The 20,469-nt window shown below is 44.2% G+C and overlaps 2 protein-coding genes, 1 long non-coding RNA gene and 1 pseudogene across 3 annotated transcripts; 2 read left to right on the top strand and 2 right to left on the bottom strand.

Annotated features, from left to right (window-relative positions):
- The first annotated feature begins 76 nt into the window (after positions 1-76).
- LOC124005373 (trypsin-3) lies at positions 77-1,576 on the top strand. Its single transcript, XM_046314567.1, has 5 exons — positions 77-233; positions 395-557; positions 675-928; positions 1,053-1,189; positions 1,344-1,576. Exons 1-5 carry the CDS (start codon positions 194-196, stop codon positions 1,491-1,493), a joined length of 744 nt encoding a protein of 247 aa, XP_046170523.1. The 5' UTR covers positions 77-193; the 3' UTR covers positions 1,494-1,576.
- A 5,889-nt stretch (positions 1,577-7,465) lies between these two features.
- LOC124005963 lies at positions 7,466-8,364 on the bottom strand (annotated as a pseudogene).
- Positions 8,365-9,402: 1,038 nt separating this feature from the next.
- LOC124005962 (C-type lectin domain family 17, member A-like) lies at positions 9,403-14,992 on the top strand. The gene is given in 3 exon segments (XM_046315608.1): positions 9,403-9,477; positions 13,977-14,247; positions 14,250-14,992. Coding segments are annotated over 3 exon segments (660 nt in total). The 3' UTR covers positions 14,564-14,992.
- Positions 14,993-17,532: 2,540 nt separating this feature from the next.
- Positions 17,533-20,454, bottom strand: LOC124006378. Its single transcript, XR_006833769.1, has 5 exons — positions 20,252-20,454; positions 19,794-19,964; positions 19,115-19,614; positions 18,585-18,851; positions 17,533-18,423 (listed from the first exon to the last, which is right to left on the bottom strand). It is a non-coding gene; the product is annotated as an uncharacterized LOC124006378 (long non-coding RNA).
- Positions 20,455-20,469: the final 15 nt, after the last annotated feature.

Raw genomic sequence — 20,469 nt, 5'->3', positions numbered from 1 at the left:
GCCGTTTAGCACACATCCTCAGTTGAGGAGCCTCGTTAGCCATATGTCCGTTCACACGCAAGTTACTGTTTGACAGGTACCAATGGAAATGTATACATGTATGCCCTTGAGACTGACCAATGGCAGAGGACAGAGTGGGTTTATAAGAGGGCTCTGACAGTGGCTCAGTACCGAGGCAAAAACGGACACAACCATGAAGGTCATTATTCTTCTCGCTCTGTTCGCTGTGGCATGTGAGTACCGGTTTATTCAACAGGAAATAATATGTGGGCCAAAAGATTGGAGACTGAATGAAAATACAACTCTGTATTAAGCTATAACTATACACTGTTTGAAAAGTTTGGTACATTTGACCTATTTCTTTACAACGATTTCTCCTTTACATCCCACTCAGTCGCTGCCCCCATTGACGATGAGGATGACAAGATTGTTGGAGGGTACGAGTGCAGAAAGAACTCTGCATCCTACCAGGCATCACTGCAGTCTGGCTACCACTTCTGTGGTGGCTCCCTGATCTCCAGCACATGGGTGGTGTCTGCTGCTCACTGCTACAAGTCGTAAGTGACTGGTGAAACTTTCTTCAAAAACATTTACCAAAGCCATCTACTGTATGTTCGACATGAATCTGTATTTGTCTGAGTACATCTGATTAACCCTCCCCTCTCTCTCCCCAGCCGCATGCAGGTGCGTCTGGGTGAGCACAACATTGCCGTCAACGAGGGCACTGAGCAGTTCATCGACTCAGTAAAGGTCATCATGCACCCCAGTTACAACAGCCGCAACCTGGACAACGACATCATGCTGATCAAGCTCAGCAGGCCCGCCTCCCTGAACAGCTATGTGAGCACTGTGGCTCTGCCCTCCAGCTGTGCCAGCTCTGGCACCCGCTGTCTGGTCTCTGGCTGGGGCAACCTTTCCGGCAGCAGCAGTGAGTAGCATTAACAATATGCCCACAAAGTTTGTTTCTCAAACTGACGATACATTATATCACTGACCACTCAGAACCAAAGAGAGAATGACAGAGAGACTAATCCTCTTCTGCCCATCTCTAGGCAACTACCCTGACACTCTGAGGTGCCTGGATCTCCCCATCCTGAGCAGCAGCAGCTGCAACAGTGCCTATCCTGGACAGATCACCTCCAACATGTTCTGTGCTGGCTTCATGGAGGGAGGCAAGGACTCTTGCCAGGTAAGCAGAGTTGAAGCACTTCCACTGATCCATAAACAGAATGAATGAAAATACAATTATAGAATTTCCAAAAACCATCCTTCAACCTAGATTGACTGATACCCTGAAACAAATCTGCTCACTTTTAATTTCTGTCTCCCCATCTCTCTATTAGGGAGACTCCGGTGGCCCCGTGGTGTGCAATGGTCAGCTGCAGGGTGTTGTGTCCTGGGGTTACGGCTGTGCCCAGAGGAACAAGCCTGGTGTCTACACCAAGGTCTGCAACTACAAATCCTGGATCAGCCGCACCATGTCCTCCAACTAATTGATCTAGACTGGAGGAGACTTCTAGAAATCCATGATAACCACAACTGTCATGAGAAAATAAATTCAATTTTTACTTTTAAACACTGTCTTCGGTCATTTTTTCACTAACTGGTTGGATTCTGCATGTTATACAGGAACATACTTTTATATGTATAGTGTATGTGGACACCCATTCAAATGAGTGGATTCAGCTATTTCAGCCACGCCGCCGTTGCTGAGAGGTGTGTAAAATCGAGCACACAGCCATGCAATCTCCATAGCAGAATGGCCTTGTTGAAGAGCACAGTGACTTTTAAGGTGGCACCGTGATAGGATGCCACCTTTCCAACAAGGCAGTTCGTCAAATTTCTAGGAGCAACAACCGCTCAGCCACGGAGTGGTAGACCACACAAACTCGGGACAGCCGAGTGCTGAAGTGCATAGCGTGTAACAATTGTCTGTCATCGGTTGCAACTAATGAACATAAATACATTGAGCATCTCCTGGCTTCCACACATGGCCTACAAGCCACTGATGCAGACATTTGGAACATCTACATTTGAAAAAGTCTAATACATCCATTTAATATAGCCAACACCATCATAATAAATCCATTATTTATTTTAGACAGGTATAAAGAAACATGATATGAAGAAAATGTAGTCTATTTCAGAAGAACAGAATAGCATTTTTCTTATGTTAGGTCCTGATCTGGCTATGCCATATGGCTGTGGGCTACACTAGTTCATTTAGCAGACAAGACTTGCTTAGAATTCCGTAGCATTATTTTACAGTATGAAGAATACAATTGGACATAGCTGAATAAAATTGAAAATATATTTTCTCCAAACAATGAGGGAGTTTCCGCATGCAGCTATTCTGTGTTGAGCAGTTAACAAAGAAACAGGTCCTCCTATATGCTTCATTTAAAGTTATTTATATAACTTCAGTTGTCATACAAATGTTGGGCTATATATTTAGATTTTAACACATTCTAAGGCTGTGTGATGCGACTCTAATGATGATTTGAAAAAAGTTGCATGAAAGGCATGAGCTCTGCTTAGTTTTTTTTGCGTAGGCTATACACACTTCATCGGTCTCTGATTCACAATTTGAAGAGCCTTGAATTTCCCAGCTGCATCCCCTTTGTATGGCCGTAATGCACCCTAAAAAAAATCCATGCCTTTTGCGGCCAGTGACCGTTGTTCCCTTGGGCTGAATACAATCATTATAATTCCCTTCCCCGGCTGCGTGCCTGATTGGTGGAGTGCTGCAGAGATGGTTGTCCTTCTGGAAGATTCTCCCATCTCCACAGAGGAACTCTAGAGCTCTGTCAGAGTGACCATCAGGTTCTTGGTCAGCTCCCTGACCAAGGCTCTTCTCCCCCGATTGCTCAGTTTGGCCAGGTGGCCAGCTTTAGGAAGTCTTGGTGGTTCCAAACATCTTCCTTTTAAGAATGATGGAGGCCACTGTGTTCTTGGAGACCTTCAATGCTGCAGACATCTTTTGATACCCTTCCCCATGTCTGTGCCGACACAAACCTGTCTCAATTCCTTCGACCTCATGTCTTGGTTTTTACTCTGACATGCACTGTCAACTGTGGGACATTATAAAGATAGATGTGTGCCTTTCAAAATCATGTCCAATCAACTAAATTTACCACAGATGGATTCCAAACAAGTTGTAGAAACATCTCAAGGATGATCAATGGAAACAGGATGCACTCAAGCTCAATTTCGAGTCTCATAGCAAAGGGTCTGAATACTTATGTAAATAACCTATTTCTGTTTTTATTTTTATATTTTGCAAAGATTCTAAAAGCCTATTTTCACTTTGTCATTTTGGGGTATTCTGTGTAGATTTCTGAGGAGCATTTTTTAAAATCCATTTTAGAATAAGGCTGTAAAGTTACAAAATGTGGAAAAAGTAAAGGGGTCTGAATACTTTTCTGAAGGGACTGTATACTAAATAACATATGTGTGAAATGTGTTTTGGTTTATATTGGACCATTATCATGCAACTGTCTCGAAACAGGGTTTGCAGAAGAAAATACATGTAATCTATGCACTTAAATAGTGAATGGAGGACGCTTTTCTCGTGGTTCATTTTCATTCCAGCCAGATAGGCTATACTCCTGTTTTAAAGAGAAGCATGAATAATAGGAAAGTTGAGAAATAGATAGTAGGCCTAGCCTATTGAAAGCTGATGGGATCCTCCTCGTTTTAAGAGGCCATCACTCTGTTTTCTCCATTGCATAGCCTATAGAAATGTTGCACAATATGATCTCATGGGCTCTCATTAAGTGTTTGATTAGATTTTTGATTACATTTGCATTGATGTCAGAGTGATAGAAGGACAATAGAGTGCCATGCGGTTCGCAAGTTTGGTATGCTACTGAATGACCTGAAAATAAAGGAGAGCCACACACTCTAGGAACTCAGATGCAAAAATGTAATATCCAACGCTTCGATAGCCAAGCTGTCTTCATCAGGGATTAATCACAAACACTGCGGGATGACTCGTTGAGATAGTGTCAAAAGACACACGTGTCTGTAATCATGGCCAAGAGTGACCTAATATCATTGGTTAATTCTCAAACATTAAAATGTCATACAAAGAACAGCATATAAAAAACAGCATACGATCCTAAATTCATTTTAGACTACACAAGCTTACAAACAATTACAATGGCAAAGTCATAAGAATCACAAGAATGGCTTCAGATCAAAGTCTACGTTGAGACCGAAGGGAGCAAGGGTCTTTAAGGTAAAGATCCACGCAGCCTCTCGTTTTAACAATATATTATGAAGGTCAACCCCTCTCCTAGGGATGGTGACATGTTCGATTCCAATATAACGCAGAGACGAAATCGAGTGGCCAGCCTACTAATGACCATCAGCAGCATCAGAGCTTGGAGAAGCCTAATTACCGTGACTAAATGGTCATGTGGAATTTGACTGCCCTCATGACACGTGACCGCCAGTGTGCCAGTAATATAGTCACCGTAACAGAACTAGTTGCAACACTCACTACCGAGTTCCAAATTGCCTCTGGAAGCAACGTCAGCACAAGAACGGTTCATTGAGAGCTTCATGGCATGGGTTTCCATGGCCGAGCAGCCGTACACAAGCCTAAGATCACCATTTATAATGCCAAGTGTCAGCTTGAGAGGTGTAAAGCTCACCACCATTGGATTTGGAGCAGTGGAAAAACATTCTCTGGAGTGATGAATCACGCTTCACCATCTGGCAGTCCGATGGATGAATCTGAGTTTGGCGGATGCCAGGAGAACACTACCTGCCCCAAAGCATAGTGCCAATTGTAAAGTTTGGTGGAGGAATAATGGTTATTCATGGTTTGTGCTAGGCCCATTAGTTCAAGTGAAGGGAAATCTTACCTCTACAGCATACAATGACATTCTTGACGATTCAGTGCCTCCGACTTTGTGGCAACAGTTCGGGGAAGGCCCTTTTCAGCATTACAATGCCACCGTCCACAAAGCAAGGTCCATACAGAAATGGTTTGTTGAGATCGGTGTGGAAGAACTTGACAGGCCTGCATAGAGCCTTGACCTCAACCCCATTGAACACTTTTAGGATGAATTGGAACTAAGACTGCGAGCCAGGTCTAATCGCCCAACATCAGTGCCCGACCTCACTAATGCTCGTGGCTGAATGGAAGCAATGTTCCAACAGAGTGTAGGCTGTTATAGCAGTAAAGAGGGGACCAATTCCATATTAATACCCATGATTTTGGAGTGAGATGTTCGATGAGCAGGTGTTCACATACTTTTGTTCATGTAGTTTACCTGTCGTAGTACAGACATTATTGCTATCAAAATGATCAAAAGCTGGTTTGGTCTGTTTTCATCTTAAATCAGGGTACAGGAGAAAAACCTTTTTTATGTGAATCTCTAATAAATATGGTCAGGCTTTTATTTTGAAAAATACTCCATTTTGACACGGGTGCTTTTCAAGTTGTTAGGGCCAGGATGATACCAGTATCGTGGCAAGGAAACAAAACACGAAGTGGATTTAACTTCTTTGGGGAAACAGCCTTGAAGTTGGAAACAAACATCATTGTGTTTTTTATCCAGAATCACATGCATTCATTTTTAAAGCTATAGCTTGGAAAATAAAAGGATCAAAGAGTCTGGTCTGCTTCATATTTTCATTTTTGCTATGGAAAAAATATTGCGATACTGGTATCATCACAGCCCTAGAAGAGATATGAATTCAAAATATATTTTGTGAGGATTCTGTTGGGTGTTGGAGAAAGTTGAAATAAGTGTTGACACGAAGGCCTACAATGAAATTATATTTGATTTATACTAAGTGACACGTAATTTCTTCATTTTTTTTGTACTTTTATTTAACTAGGCAAGTCAGTTAAGAACAAATTCTTATTTTCAATGACGGCCTAGGAACAGTGGGTTAACTGCCTGTTCAGGGGCAGAACGACAGATTTGTACCTTGTCAGCTCAGGGATTTGAACTTGCAATCTTCCGGTTACTAGTCCAACGCTCTAACCACTAGGCTACTTGGTATAAAGTTAGTCAAGGCCCTCCTGGAAAACACTCCTATCTATCTATCTATCTATCTATATCTATATCTATATATATATCTATATATCTATATATATAAATATCTCACTCCAACTTGTCTATTGTCCTCTTCATCTTGGTATCTATGCTCCCAGAACCATCCTCTTACATAGCACATATTGCACTTTTACTTTCTTCCCCAACAGGTCCAGACCTGAATCCAATCGAGAATCTGTGGAAAGAACTGAAAACTGCTGTTCACAAATGCTCTCCATCCAACCTCACTGAGCTCGAGCTGTTTTGCAAGGAGGAATGGGAGAAAATTTCAGTCTCTCAATGTGCAAAACTGATAGAGACATACCCCAAGCGACTTACAGCTGTAATCGCAGCAAAAGGTGGCGCTACAAAGTATTAACTTAATGGGAGTTGAATAATTTTGCACGCCCAATTTTTCAGTTTTTGATTTGTTAAAAAAGTTTGAAATATCCAATAAATGTCGTTCCACTTCATGATTGTGTCCCACTTATTGTTGATTCTTCACAAAAAAATACAGTTTTATATCTTTATGTTTGAAGCCTGAAATGTGGCAAAAGGTCGCAAAGTTCAAGGGGGCCGAATACTTTCGCAAGGCACTGTATATATTTTTTAAATCGGCCGATTAATCGGTATCGGCTTTTTTTGGTCCTCCAATAATCGATATAGGCGTTGAAAAATTGTAATCCGTCGACCTCTATTAGAGGTGCATCTTTCAATATTGGTTGATGCTGGTTAATCACAACAGATGAGAGCTTTTAACAAATCAAATGAAAAGGACAACAGTAGAAAGGTGTGCTATGAATTCAACTCTGTGTACCTGGCAAGACTCCTTGCCTCCCTCCATGAATCCAGTGCAGAACATGTTGGAGGTGATCTGTCCAGGGTCGGTGCTATTGCAGCTGCTGCTGCTCAGCATGGGGAGATCCAGGCAGAACAGTGGGTTGGGGTAGAAGGCTAGTATGTCAAACATTCTCCCTTTGGTTCTGAGTGGTCAGTGATATAATTTGTCATTTGTTTGATTAACAACAAATACCAAAAGTATTTATGGGCATATTGTTGATGCTACTGATAAGATGATTATGTTCTCCAGGTACATCATCCAATTGAATTATGTTACTCTCAGTCTACAAACCAGAATTTGTAAGATCCTGGTCGAATGAAACAGACGGAGGCCCAGGTAAAGAGTCAAAAAGGTTTATTCACGGAACGTTCTACCGTCAAGAATACAAAACACTAACTTCTCACGCCCACACATTCACACACACACACACACAATTCACACACACACACATACACACACACACACACACACACACACACACACACACACACACACACACACACACACACACACACACACACACACACACACACACACACACACACACACACACGCACACACATGTCCTGCTACGCACACACCGTCTGTCTCACTACCCAGCCGACAGAGATAGTGACCTTGTCCTTGAGACGTACTCCCCGTTCTCTCCCAAATCTCTAGTCAGGTCGGCACCAAGCTCAGACAGTCTGTTTAAAATATCATAAAGACATATTGTTTTACCCTAATTCTAACTAAGACTACACATTTATTGATTATGATTTAATACATTTTAATCAATTCCATACAATTATATGTTTCAGGGCGGAATATTCTAATCATTCAATTAACAGAGAATTTCTACCTATCAGCTACTCACAGCCTCTGCTCGGTAGGTTGCCCCAGCTAGCGGGTGCCAGAGCTGGCATAGCGGCAGGGCATGACCACAGTGCACGTGTAGCTGTTCAGGGAGGCAGGTTTGCTCAGCTTGACGTCGTTGTCTAGGTTGCGGCTGTTGTAACTGGGGTGCATGATGACCTTCACTGAGTTGAACTGCTCAGTGCCCTCGTTGACAGCAATGTTGTGTGGTCACCTATACATACCTGAATGTGGCTGGAGAGAGAGGGTTAATCAGATGTACAAATACAGTTATGTCGAACATACTCTAGATGGCTTTGGTAAATGTTTTTGAAGAAGGTTTCATCAGTCACTTACGACTTGTAGCAGTGAGCAGCAGACACTGCTGGAGATCAGGGAGCCACCACAGAAGTGGTAACCAGGCTGCAGTGATGCCTGGTAGGATGCAGAGTTATTTCCGCAGATGGCCGGCCGTACCACAGCATTGTTGGGGACGAGCAATATCTGCCTGACAACTAACTAATCTTTCAGTGAGGGCAGCATAAGGCATATGTTCACAGGATACAACTAAGTGGCACATAAAAAAATAGGGGCGCTAGGAGAGCATCATGTGCAGGGACGTACTGAGATCAACATTCACTATAATGTGCATTCGTTTGCATACGATATGATTCATTCATACCAGGTAGCCTACAGCTAAAGTCCTGGAGCAGACGTTCATCAACTGTAAAATATGGCCAAGAGAGACATGCACTCTCTCTGAAAACTATAATTTAAATTCCTTTATATTAGTGCAAAAACAACTATATGAAAGTACCCATCAACAGAGATATGCAAAAGTGCAGATACACTTGAGTAAATAGAGGATCGAGGGAATTCTACAAAAGAGAGAAATATAATACATGTTACCAAAGAGTTTCACAAATGACAAATAATTTACAACATAAGTTTCAACTTGATGATTTCTAGCACCTTTATAATTGCGTTTTTGTCGCAGCGATGCGCATTTTTTTCTGCACTCCATCCGCAATGGTTGCGCATTCCGCATATATTACTGGTGATGCTGATATAGCACTGCGCTTCAAGTTAGCTAGCTTTAATCTCGAAAATGTCAATACACTTAGTGGGATAAAATTGTATTTTACTCACCTCCCGATTATAAGACAAAACAAAGGCACATTTGATGCAGTTGTCCTAAACGTAACCCTCCCATCAAGCTTGAAATTGTACACAAACCGTAGAGCGTCGCTGAATATTGACTTCAGCATTCCACTGTCACATGTTCCCAGCGCAAGCGAAAGGGAATAGGAATATGTGAGGCATTTGCTGTAAGGGAAGAACAATATGTATGTCAGGAGAAGTGCAATATTATCATAAGGAGACGAATACTTTGAATGCGGAGGAGGGATGGAGGGCAGAGGAGGTCTACAAGAGGGAGATAGGGAGGGAGGACGGAAGAGGATGAGCTTGAGTCGGTTAAACATGACGGGAAAAGGGAGATGGTTTGTTAAATAAGAATGTTAGAAAGTGTAAGCAGAGCCATCTTAAGACAGGAGGAGAAAGGGAAGTTAATGAGGTCGAAGCATCGGAGGTGGTAGGTGTGGTGCAGTTCTCAGGGCCTAGGGTCAGATTAAAGATGAGTCTGTGATTGTAGGAGTGACATGTTTGTTAAAAATGGACCCTTGCCTTTTGGGTGATCCATTTGTGGTTTCAGGGTGGGTGAAAACAGAGTTTGGTGCTGTGGAATCGGTAAGGGTAACCAGAAGTGGTCTGTGATAATTGTTTGTGTTTCTGCTGGTCAGAGGGAGAAGGCTCTCCACATTAAGTGAATGGAGGCAAGAAATGTGAATTGTTTTGCTCTCAATGAAGGAGTGATTTACTGGGGTAGCAGTAAAAGTTGACCAACTGAAGAGGAAGATTCCCAGTGTTTGTGTCATGCAGGTGAATGAGGACCCAAAAGCGACTTGGCGAAAACAGAGTTTTTAATCCAGTAAGATACTTAACAAAACAAAAGGCATAATACTACTCGTAAAGACGAGAACAGACTGGAGACATGATCAAGAACTGCAGGTTGCCTCGGGAAGGCACTTGAACCTAGCAGACTCAGACACCTGCTCACCACGCAGCATCTGAGGGAAACACGACACGACAGGGCAAAACATAGACACAGCACGGTGAATATAGACAAGGATCCGACAGGGCAGGTACGGAAAACAAGGAGAGAAATAGGGACTCTAATCAGGGAAAAGGATCGGGAACAGGTGTGGGAAGACTAAATGATTGATTAGGGGAATAGGAACAGCTGGGAGCAGGAACGGAACGATAGAGAGAAGAGAGAGCGAGAGAGTGAGAGAGGGAGGGGAGAGAGAGGGATAGAAAGAGGGAAAGAACCTAATAAGACCAGCAGAGGGAAACGAATAGAAGGGGAAGCACAGGGACAAGACATGATAATTAATGACAAAACATGACAGTACCCCCCACTCACCGAGCGCCTCCTGGCGCACTCGAGGAGGAACCCTGGCGGCAACGGAGGAAATCATCAATAAGCGAACGGTCCAGCACGTCCCGAGACGGAACCCAACTCCTCTCCTCAGGACCGTAACCCTCCCAATCCACTAAGTATTGGTGACCCCGTCCCCGAGAACGTATGTCCATGATCTTACGTACCTTGTAAATAGGTGCGCTCTCGACAAGGACGGAAGGGGGAGGGAAGACGAACGGGGTGCGAAGAAAGGGCTTGACACAGGAGACATGGAAGACAGGATGGACGCGACGAAGATGTCGCGGAAGAAGCAGTCGCACAGCGACAGGATTGACGACCTGGGAGACACGGAACGGACCAATGAACCGCGGAGTCAACTTACGAGAAGCTGTCGTAAGAGGAAGGTTGCGAGTGGAAAGCCACACTCTCTGGCCGCAACAATACCTTGGACTCTTAATCCTGCGTTTATTGGCGGCTCTCACAGTCTGTGCCCTGTAACGGCAAAGTGCAGACCTCACCCTCCTCCAGGTGCGCTCACAACGTTGGACAAACGCTTGAGCGGAGGGAACGCTGGACTCGGCAAGCTGGGATGAGAACAGAGGAGGCTGGTAACCCAGACTACTCTGAAACGGAGATAACCCGGTAGCAGACGAAGGAAGCGAGTTGTGAGCGTATTCTGCCCAGGGGAGCTGTTCTGCCCAAGACGCAGGGTTTCTGAAAGAAAGGCTGCGTAGTATGCGACCAATCGTCTGATTGGCCCTCTCTGCTTGACCGTTAGACTGGGGATGAAACCCGGAAGAGAGACTGACGGACGCACCAATCAAACGACAGAACTCCCTCCAAAACTGTGACGTGAATTGCGGACCTCTGTCTGAAACGGCGTCTAACGGGAGGCCATGAATTCTGAACACATTCTCGATAATGATTTGTGCCGTCTCCTTAGCGGAAGGAAGTTTAGCGAGGGGAATGAAATGTGCCGCCTTAGAGAACCTATCGACAACCGTAAGAATCACAGTCTTCCCCGCAGACAAAGGCAGACCGGTAATGAAGTCTAGGGCGATGTGAGACCATGGTCGAGAAGGAATGGGGAGCGGTCTGAGACGACCGGCAGGAGGAGAGTTACCCGACTTAGTCTGCGCGCAGTCCGAACAAGCAGCCACGAAACGGCGCGTGTCACGCTCCTGAGTCGGCCACCAAAAGCGCTGGCGAATAGACGCAAGAGTGCCTCGAACACCGGGATGACCAGCTAACTTGGCAGAGTGAGCCCACTGAAGAACAGCCAGACGAGTGGAAACAGGAACGAAAAGGAGGTTACTAGGACAAGCGCGCGGCGACGCAGTGTGCGTGAGTGCTTGCTTAACCTGTCTTTCAATTCCCCAGACTGTCAACCCGACAACACGCCCATAAGGAAGAATCCCCTCGGGATCAGTAGAAGCCACAGAAGAACTAAACAGACGGGATAAGGCATCAGGCTTGGTGTTTTTGCTACCCGGACGGTAAGAAATCACAAACTCGAAACGAGCGAAAAACAACGCCCAACGAGCTTGACGGGCATTAAGTCGTTTGGCAGAACGGATGTACTCAAGGTTCTTATGGTCTGTCCAAACGACAAAAGGAACGGTCGCCCCCTCCAACCACTGTCGCCATTCGCCTAGGGCTAAGCGGATGGCGAGCAGTTCACGGTTACCCACATCATAGTTGCGCTCAGATGGCGACAGGCGATGAGAAAAATAAGCGCAAGGATGAACCTTATCGTCAGACTGGAAGCGCTGGGATAGAATGGCTCCCACGCCTACCTCTGAAGCGTCAACCTCGACAATGAATTGTCTAGTGACGTCAGGAGTAACGAGGATAGGAGCGGACGTAAAACGTTCTTTTAGAAGATCAAAAGCTCCTGGGCGGAACCGGACCACTTAAAACACGTCTTGACAGAAGTAAGAGCTGTGAGAGGGGCAGCAACTTGACCGAAATTACGAATGAAACGCCGATAGAAATTAGCGAAACCTAAAAAGCGCTGCAACTCGACACGTGACCTTGGAACGGGCCAATCACTGACAGCTTGGACCTTAGCGGAATCCATCTGAATGCCTTCAGCGGAAATAACGGAACCGAGAAAAGTAACGGAGGAGACATGAAAAGAGCACTTCTCAGCCTTTACGTAGAGACAATTCTCTAAAAGGCGCTGTAGAACACGTCGAACGTGCTGAACATGAATCTCGAGTGACGGTGAAAAAATCAGGATATCGTCAAGATAGACAAAAACAAAGATGTTCAGCATGTCTCTCAGAACATCATTAACTAATGCCTGAAAAACAGCTGGCGCATTGGCGAGACCAAACGGCAGAACCCGGTACTCAAAATGCCCTAACGGAGTGTTAAACGCCGTTTTCCACTCGTCCCCCTCTCTGATGCGCACGAGATGGTAAGCGTTACGAAGGTCCAACTTAGTAAAGCACCTGGCTCCCTGCAGAATCTCGAAGGCTGATGACATAAGGGGAAGCGGATAACGATTCTTAACCGTTATGTCATTCAGCCCTCGATAATCCACGCAGGGGCGCAGAGTACCGTCCTTCTTCTTAACAAAAAGAACCCCGCCCCGGCCGGAGAGGAAGAAGGCACTATGGTACCGGCGTCAAGAGACACAGATAAATAATCCTCGAGAGCCTTACGTTCGGGAGCCGACAGAGAGTATAGTCTACCCCGAGGAGGAGTGGTCCCCGGAAGGAGATCAATACTACAATCATACGACCGGTGAGGAGGAAGGGAGTTGGCTCGGGACCGACTGAAGACCGTGCGCAGATCATGATATTCCTCCGGCACTCCTGTCAAATCGCCAGGTTCCTCCTGAGAAGTGGGGACAGAAGAAATGGGAGGGATGGCAGACATTAAACACTTCACATGACAAGAAACGTTCCAGGATAGGATAGAATTACTAGACCAATTAATAGAAGGATTATGACATACTAGCCAGGGATGACCCAAAACAACAGGTGTAAAAGGTGAACGAAAAATCAAAAAGAAATAGTCTCACTGTGGTTACCAGATACTGTGAGAGTTAAAGGTAGTGTCTCAAATCTGATACTGGGAAGATGACTACCATCTAAGGCAAACATGGGCGTAGGCTTGTCTAACTGTCTGAAAGGAATGTCATGTTTCCGAGCCCATGCTTCGTCCATGAAACAACCCTCAGCCCCAGAGTCAATCAAGGCACTGCATGTAGCACCCGAACCGGTCCAGCGTAGATGGACCGACATAGTAGTACATGATCTAGATGAAGAGACCTGAGTAGTAGCGCTCACCAGTAGCCCTCCGCTTACTGATGAGCTCTGGCCTTTTACTGGACATGAATTGACAAAATGTCCATCAAATCCGCAATAGAGGCACAGGCGGTTGGTGATCCTCCGTTCCCTCTCCTTAGTCGAGATGCGAATCCCTCCCAGCTGCATGGGCTCAGTCTCTGAGCCAGAGAAGGGAGATGGTTGCGATGCGGAGCAGGGAAACACCGTTGATGCGAGCTCTCTTCCATGAGCCTGGTGACGAAGATCTACCCGTCGTTCTATGCGGATGGCGAGAGCAATCAAAGAGTCCACATCTGAAGGAACCTCCCGGGAGAGAATCTCATCCTTAACCACTGCGTGGAGTCCCTCCAGAAAACGAGCGAGCAGCGCCGGCTCGTTCCACTCACTAGAGGCAGCAAGAGTGCGAAACTCAATAGAGTAATCCGTTATGGATCGATCACCTTGGCATAGGGAAGCCAGGGCCCTAGAAGCCTCCCTACCAAAAACTGGCTGGGATCATGGTGCTGTTTGTCTACTATAATGGAGTCACTGTCCATTTGGAGGAGAGGTTGTTAGTTTATAGAACCAGCAACAACAACCTGACTGAACAGAGAGACGAGCTACAGGTCCAAAACAAAAACCTGGAGAAAGAAAAGGCCGGTCTAAAGAGAAGGTACAATATGCTGAATCAAACCTGCCTTGAAGCATGGAAGAAGTTTGGTTCCAGTTTGTACTACATCTCTGACTGGACTGAATCCTGGGTGAGAGCAGACAGGACTGTGTAAAGAGAGGAGCAGACCTGGTGATCATAAACAACAGAGCAGAACAGGAATTAATCTGTACATTTAAAAGGTTGTTCTGGATTGGTCTGACTGACAGAGAGACAAAGGGGACTTGGAAATGGGTGGACGGGACACTAATGACCACAGGGTTCTGGTCTCCTGGTGAGCCAAATGGTGTCTCTATCGACTCTACTGAGGACTGTGCTGAGGTTAACACCATCAATGAAAACTGGAATGATCTCAGGTGTAGTGAACAGCGGCGCTGGATTTGCGAGAAATTGGCTGATCAGTAGTTCAACTTGGTACAAGCTTCAGATAAACACGCACAAACACACATACATATCACACACCACCTGTAAGACTGAAACATTTCCCATGACAGCATAATCTCACTGAGCAAACAGTACCAACTGTTCTTGTCCAGACTAAACATCAATTCTATTTGTGTTCACATTGTACCAAACATATTAACCGTATGTTTATTTTTGTCATATCTGTAATGTTTTTCCTGTAATATACCAAGACAAATTCCTAATGTATAATAGAGCATTACATTATTTTATTTCATTTAAATACATTCTAGTGACAATCTAAAAAATAATAAAAATAAGCCTTTCATCAATTTTTATGCAATCAAATACATTCTGAAAATGTACAAATGATGAATGACATTCTGCTGTATTTGTAACACCATCTATACTGTACAGCATCTATATGTATTTCTGAGGTCAATAAAACATGATATCATTAGATTACAACAATTAGATATCATGATCATATCATGAATGTTGTTATACAATCCATGTGGTTATACTGTTTGTTTTATAGCTCTTTTTATATCAAAGAAACAGGCTCTGTAACAAACAGCCTATATTGATAAATGAAGCTGAGGAAACCTTAGACACACTCTCCTTTCTGACCAATACTCGAAACCAGTTGCAAAATGCCAGGTGGCCAGCTTTAGGAAGTCTTGGTGGTTCCAAACATCTTCCTTTTAAGAATGATGGAGGCCACTGTGTTCTTGGAGACCTTCAATGCTGCAGACATCTTTTGATACCCTTCCCCATGTCTGTGCCTCGACACAAACCTGTCTCAAATCCTTCGACCTCATGTCTTGGTTTTTACTCTGACATGCACTGTCAACTGTGGGACATTATAAAGACAGATGTGTGCCTTTCAAAATCATGTCCAATCAACTAAATTTACCACAGATGAATTCCAAACAAGATGTAGAAACATCTCAAGGATGATCAATGGAAACAGGATGCACTCAAGCTCAATTTCGAGTCTCATAGCAAAGGGTCTGAATACTTATGTAAATAATTTCTGTTTTTATTTTTATATTTTTTCAAAAATTCTAAACCTGTTTTCACTTTGTCATTTTGGGGTATTCTGTGTAGATTTCTGAGGAGCATTTTTTAAAATCCATTTTAGAATAAGGCTGTAAAGTTACAAAATGTGGAAAAAGTAAAGGGGTCTGAATACTTTTCTGAAGGCACTGTATACTAAATAACATATGTGTGAAATGTGTTTTGGTTTATATTGGACCATTATCATGCAACTGTCGCGAAACAGGGTTTGCAGAAAAAAATACATGTAATCTATGCACTTAAATAGTGAATGGAGGACGCTTTTCTCGTGGTTCATTTTCATTCCAGCCAGATAGGCTATACTCCTGTTTTAAAGAGAAGCACGAATAATAGGAAAGTTGAGAAATAGATAGTAGGCCTAGCCTATTGAAAGCTGATGGGACCCTCCTCTTTTTAATAGAGGCCATCACTCTGTTTTTCTCCATTGCATAGCCTATAGAAATGTTGCACAACATGATCTCATGGGCTCTCATTAAGTGTTTGATTAGATTTTTGATTACATTTGCATTGATGTCAGAGTGATAGAAGGACAATAGAGTGCCATGCGGTTCGCAAGTTTGGTATGCTACTGAATGACCTGAAAATAAAGGAGAGCCACACACTCTAGGAACTCAGATGCAAAAATGTAATATCCAACGCTTCGATAGCCAAGCTGTCTTCATCAGGGTTTAATCACAAACACTGCGGGATGACTCGTTGAGATAGTGTCAAAAGACACACGTGTCTGTAATCATGGCCAAGAGTGACCTAATATCATTGGTTAATTCTCAAATATTAAAATGGCATACAAAGAACAGCATACAATCCTCAATTCATTTTAGACTACACAAGCTTACAAACAATTATCATTGGCAAAGTCACAATAATCACAAGAATGGCTTCAGATCAAAGTCTACGTTGAGACCGAAGGGAGCAAGGGTCTTTAAGGTAAAGATCCAGGCAGCCTCTCATTTTAACAATAAATTATCAAGGTCAACCCCTCTCCTAGGGATGGTGACATGTTCGATGCTAATATAACGAAGAGACGAAATCGAGTGGCCAGCCTACTAATGACCATCAGCAGCATCAGAGCTTGGAGAAGCCTAATTACCGTGACTAAATGGTCATGTGGAATTTGACTGCCCTCATGACACGTGACCGCTAGTGTGCCAGTAATATAGTCACCGTAACAGAACTAGTTGCAACACTCACTACCGAGTTCCAAATTGCCTCTGGAAGCAACGTCAGCACAAGAACGGTTCATTGAGAGCTTCATGGCATGGATTTCCATGGCCGAGCAGCCGTACACAAGCCTAAGATCACCATGTATAATGCCAAGCGTCAGCTTGAGAGGTGTAAAGCTCACCACCATTGGATTTGGAGCAGTGGAAAAACATTCTCTGGAGTGATGAATCACGCTTCACCATCTGGCAGTCCGATGGATGAATCTGGGTTTGGCGGATGCCATGAAAGTACTACCTGCCTCACTGCATAATGCCAACTGTAAAGTTTGGTGGAGGAGGAATAATGGTTATTCATGTTTTGTGCTAGGCCCATTAGTTCAGGTGAAGGGAAATCTTACCGCTACCGCATACAATGACATTCTTGACGATTCAGTGCTTCCGACTTTGTGGCAACAGTTCGGGGAAGGCCCTTTTCAGCATTACAATGCCACCGTCCACAAAGCGAGGTCCATACAGAAATGGTTTGTTGAGATCGGTGTGGAAGAACTTGACAGGCCTGCATAGAGCCTTGACCTCAACCCCCATTGAACACTTTTAGGATGAATTGGAACTCAGACTGCGAGCCAGGTCTAATCGCCCAACCTCACTATTCGTGGCTGAATGGAAGCAAGTACCCACAGCAATGTTCCAACATCTAATGGAAAGCCTTCCCAAAAGAGTGGAGGCTGTTATAGCAGTAAAGGGGGGACCAATTCCATATTAATACCCATGATTTTAGAGTGAGATGTTCGATGAGCAGGTGTTCACATACTTTTGTTCATGTAGTTTACCTGTCGTAGTACAGACATTATTGCTATCAAAATGATCAAAAGCTGGTTTGGTCTGTTTTCATCTTAAATCAGGGTACAGGAGAATTTGTATTTTTTTATGTGAATCTCTAATAAATATGGTCAGGCTTTTATTTTGAAAACTACTCCATTTTAACACCGGTGCTTTTCAAGATGTTAGGGCCAGGAAGATACCAGTATCGTGGCAAGGAAACAAAACACGAAGTGGATTTAACTTCTTTGGGGAAACAGCCTTGAAGTTGGAAACAAACATCATTATGTTTTTTATCCAGAATCACATGTATTTATTTTTAAAGCTATAGCTTGGAAAATAAAAGGACCAAAGAGTCTGGTCTGCTTCCTGTTTTCATTTTTGCTATGGAAAAGATATTGCATCTTGGTATCTATGCTCCCAGAATCATCCTCTCTCAGCTGACATGTGCCTTGGTGCCGTGTTTGGTCAGAGTGCTTTCCTGTATGAATCTCTCTCCACAGGATGAGCAGCGATAGGGTCGTAGTTGACCCCTGGCAGGTCTAGAAGTCAGGTAGGCATTCCCTGGTGAAGTAGGTGTCGACAGGGATGGGGGGTGCTTGGCCGTCATGTGACGTTCCCAGGTTCGAGGGTCATTGAAGGTGATATGACAGTGCTCACAGCTCATTGGACCAGCTCTGTTTTTTTCATTGTCTATACCTGAAATAATATGCCGACACGGTGAAAGATCTGTCGATGTGTCCTTGAGCAAGACAGCTGACCCCTATTTGCTCCAGGGGTGCCGTACTACTATGGCTGACCCTGTAAAATAACACATTTTACTGCACATATTCGGAGTGTGATAATAGAATCATTGTAATATTTTTTATAAAACACAGAAAATAAAGAATTATAAAACATGTGAAAACTGAAAGAAATAATAAGTACATAGACTATTAAAAACATTTTTTTAAATGATATACCCTCGGCCTCTCCTCCATCTGTGCATTCTTGGACAGAGTCTTCTGGTCCAGTAGGGGGCAGACTCCCCTTGCTGTGGGTGCGTTGGTGAGCTGAGAGCAGGCGGGAGGAGGGGAATGTTCAGTCGCAGACACAGCAGGCAAACACTGTGCGACCTCTGAGATGTCTCTCATACTCCACTGGGTGCTTGAAGTGTAAATGCCTCTCTTCTGTCTCTGCATCCTGAAAGGTCATGAAACACTGGTGGCACTGAGACTGGGGAGGCTGAGCTAGGGGAAGAGAAAGCTAATTAGACACGGTTAGGAGAACCAGTGGATACACAATGATGTGGTGATTTGCTGCAAAGAGGAAAGATTGTCAAATACAGGTAAATATTGAGTCATTGAAAAGAGAAAATAACAAGATACATATCATATCTAGATCAGAATAATTGGATTCAAGACACAAGTTCACAGACTTCCAAGTACCTTGCAAATGAGAGGTGAATCCATAGCCTAAACAAGAGGAAATACTAATAAAGAACCAGCCTTACCTGAAACTCAGGTTGAATCAATAGAGATTACTGCAGTGCTTCCCTGCTCTTCCTCTCTCACCACCCTGTCCTCCTCATCCTCCCAGTTCCTCTCCTCTCCGTGCTGTCTCTCCCGGTGGCTTCTGAGTGCCGTCTGGCTGCAGTCATGGCACTGCTGTCGTTCAGCCACAGTCCCGTGGCGGACGTACTGGGACTGGCCAATGTGACTGCGCTTGTGCATGATGAAGGCGCGGAGGAAGCGGTCGCCACAACCTGGGCACTGGAACTCCAGTTTGCCTTGTGGCCGTGGGTGACCCCGTCCTCCCCCGCGATGCCAGTACAACAGTGTCCCGTCAGCTGCCAGGAGGAACTGAAGCAGCACTGACACAGTCTGCAGCACCAACTGAAGTCTGACCCAGACATCCACAGTCTTAACAGCAGACCAGCACCTCTCCTGTCTTTCCCTTCCTTCTCTGCTTCTTCCAGGGTGTCTGTTTCCTCAGGGAGTTGGTCATCTGGAGCTGAAGCTCAACCGTGATTTAGTGGGATAGCAGGAGTGAAGGAAGAAAATGTGTTGAGAATCAAGGTTGAAAATAAGAGACTAATATATTGTACCGTGTTGTAAAATGATCAATACTACAATTCCGTTTCTGTGCAAGTGTTGGCTTGCAGGCTCCCTTAAACCCTTATTTGGACCCACCTGTAGTGCCTTGTTCTATAGGCCCTCTTCTTGCTCCTGTTTGATGAGTGTGTCAGATGACAGTGGACCATTGGACATCTGCTCCATATGGTCTTCTTCCTCTTGTTTAACGATGACCGTCACCATCCAATGTCCCTCCTTTACCACATACTGTCTCCATCCTATTGTATTCTTTGAGATTAATAGGCACATCAATAGGGTATGGTTAAAAAGAAATGACTTGAACATTTTCTCCTCATTGCTAAGGCTTATTATAAACAGTCTGTCAGCTGTAGAACCATACTCTGGTCACCGATCATGTGTGTAATTTCTTCAGTTTATAGCCTTCACAGTAAAGATAACATATTTTGGTCAAAACAGAACACCTTCACGCAGGATAACTTGGTGACTAATTGGTGCAAGATTTCATGGATAGAATATGCCTGTGAACGTTAATAACCTCAAATTCTGTCGCCTACCTTGCTTGCTCCTCAATATTCAATGGATTCTGTCCCTTGCGGTTTATAGCAATGGTGTCAAATATTTCAACGATACGGGTAAACTCTTGCTTGCAGGAGAATACACATATTTACATTATAACTAAATTATACGCATCTTTTTCATGTTTGATGTCAACCGGTGCGCATCCGCTAGAATTGCGAAGAACATTTTTTCCACCCCAATGTTTTGACCGTGG

The sequence above is a fragment of the Oncorhynchus gorbuscha genome, linkage group LG19, assembly GCF_021184085.1.
Source record: "Oncorhynchus gorbuscha isolate QuinsamMale2020 ecotype Even-year linkage group LG19, OgorEven_v1.0, whole genome shotgun sequence".
Lineage (NCBI taxonomy): Eukaryota > Metazoa > Chordata > Actinopteri > Salmoniformes > Salmonidae > Oncorhynchus > Oncorhynchus gorbuscha.
This window is presented reverse-complemented; position numbering and strand designations above follow the sequence as displayed.

Bases quoted from the DNA above. Each gene is read 5' to 3' on its own strand.
- LOC124005373 (XM_046314567.1), top strand. From the start codon at position 194: ATGAAGGTCATTATTCTTCTCGCTCTGTTCGCTGTGGCAT. The intron at 929-1,052 runs GTGAGTAGCATT...GCCCATCTCTAG, and splicing joins CAACCTTTCCGGCAGCAGCA to GCAACTACCCTGACACTCTG. The intron at 1,190-1,343 runs GTAAGCAGAGTT...TCTCTCTATTAG, and splicing joins GAGGCAAGGACTCTTGCCAG to GGAGACTCCGGTGGCCCCGT.